The following is a 15,423-nucleotide window of genomic DNA, read 5'->3' on the forward strand; positions in this document are numbered from 1 at the left end:
CAACTGAGAGGGAGAAGAAAAGATACAATGTGTGATGTTAACATTCATTTTTATTTGACAAAAAGACTACAAAACACAAACTGTATGAATCGCACTTTATTTCTGCTCCACATGGTATTGTCTATGCGTTGATCTAAACTCTAAAGTTAACCTACTGACACAAGTTTTCAATTTAGCAAAGATTGTGGCTTGCTGCTACATGTATTAAAATGAACACGATTTCAAAATAGTTACACTTTTTCACATGAAGTAGGCCACCAAGGCTATTAGAACAACAATCAAAACATCCAAGTGCTGAATGTCGTCTATGAAATGCATTTCGCGATTGAAATTTTCTAGTTGCAGCATCACATATTGATTATTATCGAAGGCTCAACTTTCCTAGACACCCGCACTTTTTTCAAAAATATTTTTCATCCTAACATTAAGGATATGCCAAGTGTTCCATGGGTGTTGCGTTTTCCGCAGGACGAGCTTTTAGAAATCTGTCATTTATTTTTTTGTTGCTTGAACAGTTTCGAGTCAAAAAGATCTTCAGAAGGATCAATGTTAACAGTCTCAGTCACCAAACCGGTCCCAGCAGTGACTCCTCCGAACCTCACTGTGAAGCGATCTCCTTTGGTGATGACCATCGGGACACGGAGGATCAGCTTCATAGTTCCCTGTTCGCCCGGCATGATCATTTTCTGTAACATAGAGAAGCTGGTATGATTCTTTGTGATCGCAATACCATGAGTAAAGCGTGTTCAACACCATTCATTCAACCAGAACACCAAAGCCTACTGCATGGCCGAGTGGTGAAAGTCCTGGTTTGACCATCGAAAGGGCGAGTTTTTCACCGCCCAAGAGTATGTGGCTGTGTCTTTATCAGGACACTTAAAGACATGCCCGAAGGTGGACAAGATTGGCTTCCTTGACTCCCCGTCCACTTTAATTTAAATCTTCAACGCCCGGGCGCAACCACGAATGAAATACCTTCTGGAAGGACTTAATTAAATACGGTAAAAGGAATATAAATTGCAACGGAGTAGAACTTGTCAATTCGTGAACCACGCTTTTAAAACAAACGTGACGAAAGAAATTAAAAGACTAAATACATAAATTATGTCTAGAGAGATGTACGCAAGAGACAAAATGGACGGTGAAGAATAATTCTTCCTTAACTTATAATAGCAACAATGCTTACCGTAGCTTCTCCGCTTTCTGATGGGGGAGAACGAGCGTTACAGCTCCAGGTCTTAAAGAGAATTAAAAACTCTCTCCCGGCAACGAGAGGAGATGCCTTGTCTGCAGTAAGTTCTTTTTTAGACAGCATGTACATCTGCAATCGATTTGTATTTGGTTGCTATAAACCTTGCGTTGAATTTGTTGGTGGGGAAACACCAAAATTGATGTTACTATAGCCTCTCATCGATTCAGCTGTACGTAACTATACTTATTACTTATACAATTAAATGTATATTCCAACTATAAAGTAAAGCATATAAAGTAATAAAGTAAAACTTTTAACATATAAGATATATAAAGTAAAACTTTTAACAGCGTGCTTTGGAAAAATCTTAATCTTTAACCACAGCAGCCGAGTGCATTCCCCAACACTATGGCCAGAGTGGAAATTTTATGATGATGCCGGTATTATGATGAAATGGTTTTATGAAATTAGGTACATAATATCGACTTCGTAGGTACCATACCGATTACCGGTGTACCAACGTAGTCAATTACTTAGGCTTTGTTTTATTTTGTGTTGAAGTACTGGCAAATGTAATGTTAAGTAAGTAAATACCACACTACTGATGTTAGTACAGCCTCTCATTAATACAACTGCATACAAGTAAAAGTGCATCTTCTACCATGAAAGTGCTAATTACTTAACTGAATAATTTAAAAAAATCATAATCTTTAACCAAAGCAGTCTAGTGCATTCATAGCCACGATGGCTAGAGTGGAGATTCTTTCCACTGGAGGATCATACCGTGGCCATGATCCCTTTTGTTGGCTTCACTGTCCCCGCTTTCACTGCGACCATTCCTCGTTTTATATCGTCTCGCTTGGCACCCTTGATCAAGATCCCGGCCTGGTCCCCTGCTTCCACACGATCCAGCGTCTTGTGGAACATCTCCATGCTGGTTACCGACGTTTTCAACATCTTCCCGAATCCAGTGATTTCAAGAGGATCTCCCTTCTTCAGCACGCCCTGGTTCAAACATCCGCTGATGACGGTCCCTAACAAAGGAATGAAATAATCTCGTAATCCTGATAAATCGGAGACTGCTGCTTTGTCAAGGTTGCGAATCGTTTGAGGCCATTGGTAAAAATAATTCTGATGCACCGACCGCGAACAAATCCTTGAAAGGTTAACGAAGACATTTTAATTACCAACTATGAAAATTATCTTTTTGCAGTAGATGTTATATTAGGGGCGTGAGACCAGAGGGGGGGGTACCCAAAAAATAGTATATCCAATTTTATTTTGATAGATATACTAAATCTAGGCTGTATACCAAATTTTAGGTCAAAATATTGAAAAACCATTCATTAGGGGCAAAAAATGTGATTTTTGACCCCAGCGAGGGAATTTTTTTCATAAAAATTACTTTTGGATATAAAATCTGACACAGTTGAGGGAATCAGTTGATTTAAAAGTGTATTCCTACTCATTTTTCAGCAATGAATCCATTTTTGGTGGTTAAAATCATCTATCTCATGTAGAAAGTGGCCAAAACTTGATTTTTCTTTCAAAAATACTGAAAAAATACCCCTCGAAAAAAAAATTATTGTAAAAATTTTCTTGCTGTGCCCCCCACATCCCAATTCCAGTATTTTAAGCCCTCGTGTGGGATGGTCAGAATAAATGCAAATATTTTGGTGCAAAAAAAAGTGAAAAAGCTCTTGAAATGGCCAAATGGTGCCATTTATGGTATTATATACACGCGAGAATTTGAAAATTTGCTTCATTACATAGCACATAATTAACTCACATAATATATATGTACACAGTATATTGAGCACAAGGATAGACTATAGTCAGTGTTGTGTCGAAGGGGTGAATGTTCTTCCCCAATGCATGTGGAAATTCAAAGGTTTGTATTTGACTCCTTCTTTGTTTGTTTATTATATTGGTCGGAGGAGATTGAGAGATTAGCAGGGGATTATATCAGGTGTTTTGAGAAGAATATTCACCTCTGATGTGTCCCAATATTTCTATGTTGCCATAATGAATGTTTATTGTTTATGCATATCAGAATTATGTTCATATTTACTGATATTTAGATCAGCAATTGTGCATGATATTGATACACTTAGAAGATAGGTTTTGCTTTGTTGAATAGAGCTTCGATTTCTTTGGTATTTTTCAAACAGAATTTGTTTGTTCTACCAAAGTCCCACTTTCCTGTAATAATAAGCCTTTTTCCATTTTCATTTGTAAGGATCTGTTCTACATCAACTTTGTCATCAACTGGTTTTTTCTGCATGTACCCAGTAAACATTCTTTTCAGAGTCCTGTCTTACAAGATGTTCAATACTATAATCTTTGACTGAAAGCATCTCCTTGAAGTATCCAATATACCAAACTACAGTATCTCGTTCCACCATAATGTAGCGCAAAGTTCATTGACCTCAAAAAGAGAAATAGGAGCAGGTTGGTTCGAGATTATTGCCAATGCGTCTTCATTGGTAGGCAATGCTACATGAGCAGATGATATTGCTGTGCCATAGGAACCGCCTAACAGTATGCATAAATTTTCCACCTTTTCTTCAATTGAGATTCTACTTTGGCGGTATAATTCTGGATTAGATGTGCTCGTTCATGAGGATGAGTGTGAATAAAGAATGCTAGTGCAGTGCATACAATTGATTTAGTATTGTCTGGATGTTGTTGGAGCACAGCTAACAACTCATCTTTGGTTGTGCATGGACCATTCCAGCTATTGCATGAAGTGAGAAAAAACAAAAGCACACTGATCACATCACAAAACTTCTCACTTCCTGCAAGAGCTGGAATGGTCCATGCACAACCAAAGATGAGTTGTTGGCTGTGCTTCAACAACATCCAGACAATACTAAATCAATTGTATGCACTGAACTAGCATTCTTTATTCACACTCATCCTCATGAACGAGCATCTAATCCAGAATTATACCGCCAAAGTAGAATCTCAATTGAAGAAAAGGTGGAAAATTTATGCATACTGTTAGGCGGTTCCTATGGCACAGCAATATCATCTGCTCATGTAGCATTGCCTACCAATGAAGACGCATTGGCAATAATCCCGAACCAACCTGCTCCTATTTCTCTTTTTGAAGTCAATGAACTTTGCGCTACATTATGGTGGAACGAGATACTGTAGTTTGGTATATTGGATACTTCAAGGAGATGCTTTCAGCCAAAGATTATACTATTGAACATCTTGTGAGAAAGGACTCTGAAAAGAATGTTTACTGGGTACATGCAGAAAAACCAGTTGATGACAAAGTTGATGTAGAACAGATCCTTACAAATGAAAATGGAAAAAGGCTTATTATTACAGGAAAGTGAGACTTTGGTAGAACAAACAAATTCTGTTTGAAAAATACCAAAGAAATCGAAGCTCTATTCAACAAAGCAAAACCTCCCTTTTAAGTGTATCAATATCATGCACAATTGCTGATCTAAATACCAGTAATAATGAACATAATTCTGATATGCATAAACAATAAACATTCATTATGGCAACATAGAAATATTGGGACACATCAGAGGTGAATATTCTTCTCAAAACACCTGATATAATCCCCTGCTAATCTCTCAATCTCCCCCCACCAATATAATAAACAAACAAAGAGTCAAATACAAACCTTTGAATTTCCACATGCATTGGGGAAGAACACTCACCCCTGGGACACAACACTGATTATAGTCTATCCTTGTGCTCAATATACTGTGTACATATTTATATTATGTGAGTTAATTATGTGCTATGTAATGAAGCAAATTTTCAAATTCTTGCGTGTATATAATACCATAAATGGCACCATTTGGCCATTTCAAGAGCTTTTTCACTTTTTCTTGCACCAAAATATTTGCATTTATTCTGACCATCCCACACGAGGGCTTAAAATACTGGAATTCGAATGTGGGGGGCACAGCAAGAAAATTTTTACAATAATTTTTTTTTCGAGGTGTATTTTTTCAGTATTTTTAGAAGAAAAATCAAATTTTGGCCACTTTCTACTTGAGATAGATAATTTTAACCACCAAAAATGGATTCATTGCTGAAAAATGAGTAGGAATACACTTTTAAATCAACTGATTCCCTCAACTGTGTCAGATTTTATATCCAAAAGTAATTTTTATGAAAAAAATTCCCTCGCTGGGGTCAAAAATCACATTTTTTGCCCCTAATGAATGGTTTTTCAATATTTTGACCTAAAATTTGGTATACAGCCTAGATTTAGTATATCTATCAAAATAAAATTGGATATACTATTTTTTGGGTACCCCCCCCCTCTGGTCTCACGCCCCTAGTTATATAAATAAAGCGATACAATGAAAAATTATATTTTAACAGACACAGACGCGTTCATACTCATCAAAGCAATTATCATAAACAGTTCGATCAACTCATGACCAAGGATGCCAGAGCTTGGTTTTTCCACGTAGATCTGGGTTTTTTTGACGACATCTGGGTTTTAAGTTTTTTTTTCAAATTTAGGTAAATCTAGGTTTTTAACTTTGTACAGAGCTTGCACGGTATTAAGGCACAGCTGGTATAGCCTACAGTAGTCTAGTGAGTTGTTGTGAGCAGGTTTTAATTGATACATGTATTTGTCATCATTTATTACGCTTCTCAGGGGTATTGGTATTAGGCTGCCTAAGCTATAAGACTCAAATACGACTGTTAGTGTAGATCTATGTTATAAACTTAACTGAACTCTTCTACAGTACCGGTATTCTTACAAAAACGAGTGATGAAAATGAAAAACCCAATAAGAAGCAAAAATTGTGGTATGGACAATCATTCAAAAAGGACTGGCTAAAAGTTTCTGAATTCAAAGATTGGTTGCAAATGAAGGGTCCACGTCTTTTAGGCGCAGACAGTTAGGCGCCGGTCAAATAGGCGCGCACACTGTGGCGTCTGGATATTTAGGTGCGGAGCACTGTGGCGCCCGTTCATTTAGGTGCCATTCCTAGTAAAGTCTGCAGATTGTATCAGCTTGGCAGGTAGGGCAATGCTTTTCACAAAAAATGTTATATTGAATAGAAAAATATGTTGTTTTGTTAATGCGCGTGTGGAGATGAGGTGCGAGACAACGCTCTACTGCTCTTGATATTAGCGTATCTCCACAGGACATTTGCTATGCATCCTGAACACAGGTTGCAGCCAGATGGAACCTTACTTAATCTGTTATCTTTCGCAATTACTTCTATTCGGGATAGATTGGTCGTGCGGCGAGTTCGTATGAGACAACGCTCTACAACATGAATACATTTCTATCGAGCATATGAACCCTAGCTATAAGTTGCAAGCATAATGGTGCGACTTTGCTCGTTATTACACCTAGTCGGGGTTTTGACGAAAAACTAAGTTACTTTTCACTCAAGCCTACCACCCGCTTGAATATAGGCTACGGTATATATTTGACTGATGCTTAGTGTAGTTATTATTTGACTCACTAAAAGTGAACTCAGTCATGTTTGAAAACTTGAATAATTTATTGATAAAGCTTTCGCCGACGCAAACCTGGACTAACAACAAATAAATGCTGAACACACGCATTCAAATACAGTATATTTTTCTGTTCAATGTAACATTTTGTGTGAAATAAATTATCCTACCTGCCACTCTGATACAATCTGCAGACTTTATTAGAAATAGCACCTAAATGAACGGGCGCCACAGTGCTCCGCACCTAAATATCCAGACGCCACAGTGTGCGCGCCTATTTGACCGGCGCCTAACTGTCTGCGCCTAAAAGACTTGCTCCCCAAATGAAAGAAGATGCTTCAAATAAAAACAACAGTTATTGTAAATGTTGAAATGTTGCAAAGCCATACTGAAAAATGCTAATAAATCAATGTTGTTAGCTCATAGCAGTGCTGCTAAGTCTCATGTGAAAATCCATGTGAAAGTCAATACCTTTTTAACACAAGATTTAGCCACGCAGTCAGATCAAATTGCCAAAGCAGAAGCATTGCTTGCTGGTTATTTTTCTGAGCATCATGTACCATTCACTTACATTAATCATCTTGTTGATGTTTATAGGAAAGCATTTCCTGATAGTGCGATTGCAAAACATAGATATGAAATAATGAAACGCAAGTGGTGCTAAAAGCACATGCAGGTTTTTTTAACCGCTTTACTACATATTTTCTGGACCTGTTTTTTTTTTACCTCATTTGGATTTTTTTTAGCACATAATCTAAGTTTATTGGAAATCTGTCGCTGGCATCCCTACTCATGACACACACGAATACTTTTTAAAGCAGCTGGAGATTCAAACTTCAGTAAATTGAGTACTGTATTACAAATCATTATTGAGTGTTTGGATGTATCAGAACTGGTTACTTTTCTAGCAATGTTGGTCCGATGATAAGTTTTTATGTGTTTGATGTACCTGTTTACCTAGCGTCCAAACCAACGGACATGATTGTATATACGTAAAAGCTAAGAAAAAATTTCAAAAAGAACTTGATTTCAAATGATACAAAATCCCGCGTTCTTTGAAACATGCAAGCCGCGCATCTTCCTACCTCTTCCAGGGATGGTGAACACGTGATCAATGGGGAAGATGGGAGGACTGGTGAGATCTCGCTGGGGAAGAGGGAGTCTGTCAAGTTCTTGCACTAGCTTTTCGATGGATTCTCTGCCCAATTTAGGATCTTTATCCTTGAATGAGAAAATAAAAAGATCAGTGACGCAGAAGACAAGAGCAGTCAGCAGCAAAAAAATGAAGCAGGCGAGCAGCTTTTGAGTATTTTTTTATCAAAAAAGTAAGATTACACTGTAACAGTTTAGTCTAAATGTATTTTTGTAGACCAAGTATTTCCATGTATATGTATTTCCGTAGACCATTCAACATAGCTGTGACAAGCGTCTACGATCACCTTTTATCTAAACATAAGCCAAAACAAACACACGTGTGCTATTTTTGTAGACCTTGGCAAAGCCTTCGATAAGGTTAATCATAATTCATAATACACTTTAGCAAGCTTTTCCACTAAGGCTTCCGTGGTAAAATCTGGAACATCTTAAAATCTAATCATGAAACAGAACCCAGTGTACTAGAATCGGCTACAGTATCTAAGTCTGAATTTCTTTAACGTGACCTGCGGTGTCCCACAAGGATCCATTCTTGGACCCTTATTATTGAATTTATATTAATAATCTACCTAATGCATCATTGTTTAAATCAACAATTTTTGCAGATGATACAAGTTAAACATTTTCTAACAAAAAAATTTAAAACTTTTTAACTGATCACCAACATGAAATAAAAAAATTGGTTGAACATTTCAACCCAGTTGACAGCAACAAACTTATATGTCAAACTATAACAAAACAAACTTTACGATTATGAGCAATAAATGGAATAATCTATGTATACATGGAATCAATATTTCAGAAACTGAAAGTATAAAACGTCTAGGAGTTTGACAAATAACTTAAGTAGGACGTGCATTTGTCTAATTTGCAGCTTACCCTGTCCAGAGCTTGCGGAATTGCTTACAAACTAAGGCATCTTGTGCCTTATTTCATTCAAAACTACAATATTCCATTCTTAACTGGGGTAGAGCCTCAACAACGTCACTTGCTTCAATTCGAACAATGCAAAATACCTTTGTACTTTATTAGAGCTTGCTCATTTTCTCCTCTACACACAACAAACTCCTTATATGTGTTTTGGGTGGGCGATTGCTCCGGTAAACCCCTACGTGGCTACGTCCCTGGTATGTGGACTGCTAAAGCGGTATGTGACCTGGTTCTTTGCTCAGCGCTTCGATCCTGCTGATGGCAATCTATCAGTAGCTTGTAAAAAGTAGGCTTTCCAAGAATTTCTAAGTCATTTAGGTAGTTTTGATCTAGAGCCAACGTGTATGCCAATACATCATTCAAATATCTGTGCAGAGCGCGCACACTGCACAGATATGCCAAGCAATGCACAGAAGTACAAAGAAATGCAAGACTTGTTTCTCGCTCTGTAAATCCTCTAAAAAACTGCATTTTAAATGTCTTCTAACAAATGCGCTTTACTGAAATATAAATTTCACCCATTTGTATATGTAAGTAGTATGTATTGTATAATCATTAATCAAATAACAGTTTTAGAAATTGAAGGGTGAATTTTTTCAAGTAAAATATGAGTTTTCCACATATTCATAATTTGCACAAATAAAACTCCACAACATATGATATGGGAATAAAAAGTTACCAAATTTTTATGTGCCTAATCTATATATTAAAAGATGTATACATTAGGGTGTTTCATTTTTTCACCATTTTTGAAATTCAAAATGCCTGGGGTCCCATCTGGTGGTATTTGGGGTAAAAATTTTACACCCCAAATTTTTTTCAATTATGACGTCATATTGAGGTGGTCCACGAGACTCAGAATTTCGAAATTTTTGGGACTCAGAATCTCGAAATTTGGCCGTATCTCCGGAACCGCTCATCATAGATCGACAAAATTAGTATCAAAATGCGCAGAAGAGTCAGTTTCCTATACCTGATGTAGAGAATATTAAGGTCTATCTGCTTCAGAAAAAAAGTTATTTCAAAAAATCTGATTTTTGGTCTATTTTCTCGCGATGAACAGAGATCAGGTGATCAAGACAAGAAGTTTTTCTGTATTTTTCTATCTTGGAAGCTGCTATTGCGTAATAGTCCTTGCTCGTTTTTTAAAAGATGAAATGGTAATTTGAAGGTATTACTATTATAATATTAATGTAATCGTTGAGGAAGAGGTATGCTGCTCATCACCTGCTTTAGATTAAGTGTCATTATGGCATTAAGGTCAGGTATTAGTAAGTCGATGCAAAATTTCAAGGGATTGGAGAAAAATGTGCTTCCCCTTAATTCAGATATAGTCAGTCACTATTTTTACTTGAGGAAGAAAGTAGCCGAAACTAATCCTCAGTTTTTGAAGAAAATACCCCATTTCAAAGATTTGAAAGATGTAGTTGGCATATGGAACAAAGCTGGTCTTCCAGTGCTTAGCGAACAGAGAAACCTAGCACTTCTGGCATACAACCTGCCAAAGCATCGGCAGTAGCCTACTGTGTTTGAAACAGAGAAAAAGAAATGAAGTAGTTGGATTGTCTAGTTGTCTACACAGTAACGAAACCGACTCTGATGGTGATATGAATTGGGAAGATAAGAAATACGAGCCTCTGAAACCATCTGTTAGGGGAAAAGTGTACAAGAAAGTACATTCTTTTTCCATAAATGATAGAAATTGTGTATCTGCTGATCGTAGGATGACTTCGGTACGCCAGCAGTCAAATCTTATGAGGTCGGTTCTTGGAAAAGATCAGATAGCTGCATCACCTTCGACAGTATACCGCCAACGGCAAAAAACAAGAGAAAAATTTCTGATGGAAAGTGAGAACCTTCTCAACTCAGCTTCTGCCATGCAGTTATGTTATGATGGGCGCGCTGTCGATAAAATAGATTGATACGTTTTCTTGGGCCAACTTGTTGATGATAATGGCATGAAGCACGAAAGTGTGCTTGCTGTTAAATCTTTTCCCAAAAGTGCGTCAGTCACTGCAGAACTGATTTTTGACACCATCATCCAGGAGGCTTGCAGAGTTCACCTATCTCAAATATATTCAGTCATGGTTGATACGACTGCTCTCAACGTAGGAAAAAATTCCTGAGCCAATATTCGACTGGTCAATTATTTCAATGATGAAGTTGGTCATGATATTCATACCCTTTAATGCATGTTCCACATAAACAAAATGTATCTTTCTCATGTCATTTCTTTTGTGGACGGCGCCAAGAAGAGTCCCGGAACAATGCAAGATGGGGCTTTGCTTAACCAGATAGCAAGACTAGACAAGCCCAGTACTGAAACCTTAACACCAACTATTATTACACAATAACAGCTTCCAAAAGTGGAAAAATACAAAAAAACTTTTATCTTGATCACCTGATCTTTGTTCATCAGGAGAAAATAGACCAAAAATCAGATTTTTTGAAACAACTTTTTTTCTGAAGCAGATAGACCTTAATATTCTCTACATCAGGTATAGAAAACCACAGAATGGCCCGTTTCGGCTAGTCCAATTCGGCTAGTTCCCTATTCGGCTACAGTCCGATCCGCTAGTTCCCTATTCGGCTACAGTCCGATTCGGCTAGTCCGATTCGGCCAGTCCGATTCGGCTAGTTCCTTATTCAGCTACAGTTTTGAATTGTATTTTGTATTTTATTCCACAATATCGTTTCTTTTGCATTCCGTCATAGAAAAATAAATTGAAATGAAATTTAGTGCAAAATGTTTGAACTATTAAATTGAAATGTTTGCTCACATAAAATCGACATGTATCCTACGTCACCGTCTGTATGCAAACCAAAACTAAAATCGGAAATTTCAACAGCACAGTTTGAATTTTTACATTAAAAATGATAACAGAGAGATGTATGTCCAATTCTTCTGTTTATAGAAAATTTTGTATTTTATTCCACAATATCGTTTCTTTTGCCTTCTTGCATTTTATCCAGTGTTTACCTTTGAATGCCTTCCCAGACGGCAAAATTAGTCATTTTTACATTGATTCAATTTTGACGAATTTTGTTGTCTGGGTACGTTCGAAATAAGTGTTTTACATCAAAATAACATTTTTCATGATTAACAATAGAGGTTAATGAGATAAAGTCTCAGCGAAAACGTGTCAACGAAAAAAAGGCAGTTGCCAAATAGCGTTTGACATAAAAGATGAAGTTAAAACCTAAGTGGCAGTTTAGAATAAACCTGGGTTTCGGTGTTACATGACCTGGAATTTTAGTTTTGGTCTCAATCACATCATCATGATTCAGAGTACGATCTTAGTTAGATGATTCACAAGGCTAATTGTTCTGTGGAGTGAACATTCTGTTGCTACGGATTTATTTGGTAAAGTTATGAATATGGAACGTACCATATCACTAGGGATGTTTTCGGTGTCATAAATATGATTTAAGATTTCAGTGGTTAGGTCTAAACCCCACTCATCTAAAGCTTCGATAATTTCACCTATAATATAAAAGAAACGATATTGTGGAATAAAATACAAAATACAATCCAAAACTGTAGCCGAATAGGGTACTAGCCGAATCGGACTGGCCAAATCGGACTGTAGCCGAATAGGGAACTAGCCGAATCGGACTAGCCGAATTGGACTAGCCGAATCGGACTAGCCGAATCGGACTAGCCGAATAGTAGCAGACCCAGAAAACCAACCCTTCTGCGCATTTTGATACTAATTTTGTCGATCTATGATGAGCGGTTCCGGAGATACGGCCAAATTTCGAGATTTTGAGGCCTAAAAATTTCAAACCTCGTGGATCACCTCAATATGACGTCATAATTGAAAAAAATTTGGGGTGTAAACTTTTTACCCCAAATACCACCAGATGGGACCCCAGGCATTTTGAATTTCAAAAATGGTGAAAAAATGAAACACCCTAGTATACATGCTGTAGAGCTAAACCAATATAAAAAGAATCTGAATCCGTGTTGTAAAGTACTTGAAAATCGGCAGCGAAACCCAGCATAACTGGGTAAAAGATAAAAGTTCTCAAAGAGCAAAATCCATCATTTTCACATTGATTTAACGTCTGCAAACGGACTTTTGCTGTCTGGGTGATTGGCAAAGCACTACGATAGATCTCCGTGTGAAATATTTAGCAGACACTAGTTCTGCTAGACCAGGGGTTCTTAAACTTTTTGAGCCGCGCCCCCCTTTGACGTGCCATCCAAACTTGCGCCCCACCAAACTACAAAATTAGCAAACATTAAAGTGTAATGAGTAATGACTACAGGAATTTATATTTAGCTTTCATCAATGTGAGGGATGTAATTGTTTTTCGGAAACCAAAAGTTTAATTCGAGGCTTTGTAGCTGATAATGCACACCTCAGATCGGCTTCACAATCAATAAGTTTGTTTCGATGTTTTGTTTTTATGTTCAAAAGTGTAGAAAAGCCACTTTCGCACAGATAAGTGGACGAAAACGGAAGAAGTGTGTGTATCGCCACGCTACCCACTCCCTTGTAGATGTGCAAATATTTAACCCAAAAATCAGTTAGTGGCATTGCTTCATAATCGTCTTTTGCAGTGGAGTTACACTTTATTTCCAAGAATTCCTCTTGCAAACCGTCGGGAAGAATGTCCTCGTTAACACGAAAGGGATTTCTTGTCATCTTCCATTCTGGAAGGTCGGTGTCACCCAAGTCTGGGAAATAGCGTTCGAATTCTTGTTTCAAAAGCTGAAGGTGAGCCTCCACTTCAGCCTTAAGCTCACCTTCCAGTTCAAGTTGCTTTTTGTCAAGTGCAGTATCTAGGTTGGGAAATGAAGCTGCATTTCCTATTTGTACTCAGCGGTGCCACAACCCCAGCTTTGCCACAAATGCTCGAATGGAATCATAACTATTAATCCGGTTAGTATTTCTGCCCTGCAAGAGCAGATTTAAGTTATTGAGGGCCTCGAAAATGTCCACGAGGTATGCCAACTCCAGCTGAAACTTCTCTGATGAAAATGGCAGAAGGAGATCTTGCTTCCCATGAGCTTCCAAAAATAGCATCAGTTCATCTCTCATTTCGTACACGCGGGCTAACATATTACCTTTTGATAACCAACGAACAGATGTATGGAAGAGGAGAGTCTCATGGTTCGAATCCATATCCTTGCACAGCTTGGTAAACAGTCTCGTATTGACGGCACTGGTTTTGACGAAGTTGACGGCTCGTATGATTACTGTAAGCTTATCTTTCATTGCAGCTGGTAGAGTCCTGGAAGCCAGAGCCTCACGGTGAATCACGCAGTGAGATCCAATGGCATTGGGACTTTTTTGCTTTATCCTGGCAATAAATCGACTTCTAGATCCAATCATTGCTGGAGCACCGTCAGTGCAGACACCCACAAGTTTATCCCATTTCAGACCATTGTTGTCAAAAAATGTGGTGACAACTTGGAATATGTCTTCTGCTTTAGTAGTAGTTTCGAGAGGTCTGCAAAACAGCATTTCCTCTTCAATTGAAGAAGAACCAACAAAGCGAACATAGACCAACAACTGAGACAATTGGGAAACATCAGTTGTCTCATCACATTGAATGGCAAAAGAAGAAGATATGCTTGTATTTTTTCGAGAACCTGACACTTAATATCCTTTGAAAGCTCATCAATGCGTGTTTTTATGGTAGAATCAGAAAGCGAAATCTTTGCAAGCTTTTTGCTGTTCGTCTCTCCCAGTACAAGATTGGCAGCTTTCAACATGCATGGCTTTACCAATGTTTCACCAATGTTGTGCGGTTTCTTCTGTTGAGCAATCATGTGAGCGATTTCGAAAGAGGCTTCTACTAGTTCCACAGATGACGATTTGCGAAAGCACTCGCTACTCACAGTTTACATTCTTTTAAATGAGTCTTTCTTGCTTTGAAAAAAAGCCAAAGGTTTATCTTTATGACCAGAGTGTTTTGTCTCAAGATGACGCTTCAAACGACATGGTCGCAATGCATTGTTGCTCAAATGTTCAAAACACATCACACATTGTGGTACGACTTCACCATTCGCTGTGGCATCTATAAAGCCATACTTCAGATACTGTTCATCATATTTTCTCTTTTTTTCCACTCATTTTTATGTCAATATATTTCGAGTACTTACTAAAATTTAATATTTAAATTAATGCTAAAATTAACAAAATCGAAAAGTTAATTATAAGCTACTTCGATGATACCGTTACCTTATACCAGGGCTTCTCAAACTTTTTTGTTCTGCAACCCCATTTTGAAAAATATATTTCTATGCGACCCATTATGGGGACATCCACGTTAATATCCCTTTTTAATTTGGAGACTTTCAGGTTTTCCGTAGATGAACTTTTAATACAAATTTACTAACATTGTTAAACATTGTGAAGAAAGGCGTTCTTCCCGGCTATCAGCACAAGGCTGATTACTCACTAGCACAGCGAGCAGCAGTAACGCTTCGCTAACCAGAACGGTGTAGCGATCGATTACTCAAGTGGCAAGAATACGGTGCGATACTGATGAGCCCAGTCTCATGGGCGAAACACGTGTCTATCGCTGTCTATTCGATGCTACAATCGGCTGCCAAAAACTTAAATTGTTAAACATTGTTACCACATTTAGAAAATAAATCAATAGTTTTTTTTACAAGTCTAAAATCATAGTACCTGATCACCTTTTCCAGTTAGTTTTTCTCACTTTTGTTACCA

General features: G+C 37.7%; 2 protein-coding genes across 2 annotated transcripts in view; one reads left to right on the forward strand and one right to left on the reverse strand.

Annotated features, from left to right (window-relative positions):
• Nucleotides 1–9,565, forward strand: part of LOC145775955 (malectin-A-like) — a 232,060-nt gene extending 222,495 nt beyond the window's left edge. The window contains exon 6 of the mRNA XM_082587366.1: nucleotides 9,461–9,565. Coding sequence (XP_082443492.1) covers nucleotides 9,461–9,530 — 70 coding nt within the window. The 3' untranslated portion in view covers nucleotides 9,531–9,565. The remainder of the gene's footprint in view (nucleotides 1–9,460) is intronic.
• The window catches only part of LOC145775946 (uncharacterized), a 36,532-nt gene continuing 21,141 nt past the window's right edge, over nucleotides 33–15,423 (reverse strand). The window contains exons 7-10 of the mRNA XM_082587360.1: nucleotides 7,735–7,870; nucleotides 1,976–2,226; nucleotides 1,187–1,321; nucleotides 33–686 (exon numbers count right to left, since the gene is read on the reverse strand). Of these exons, the coding sequence (XP_082443486.1) occupies nucleotides 489–686; nucleotides 1,187–1,321; nucleotides 1,976–2,226; nucleotides 7,735–7,870 (720 nt within the window). The 3' untranslated portion in view covers nucleotides 33–488. The remainder of the gene's footprint in view (nucleotides 687–1,186; nucleotides 1,322–1,975; nucleotides 2,227–7,734; nucleotides 7,871–15,423) is intronic.

The sequence above is a fragment of the Aplidium turbinatum genome, chromosome 1 (genome assembly GCF_918807975.1).
Source record: "Aplidium turbinatum chromosome 1, kaAplTurb1.1, whole genome shotgun sequence".
In the NCBI taxonomy this organism is placed as follows: Eukaryota; Metazoa; Chordata; class Ascidiacea; order Aplousobranchia; family Polyclinidae; genus Aplidium; species Aplidium turbinatum.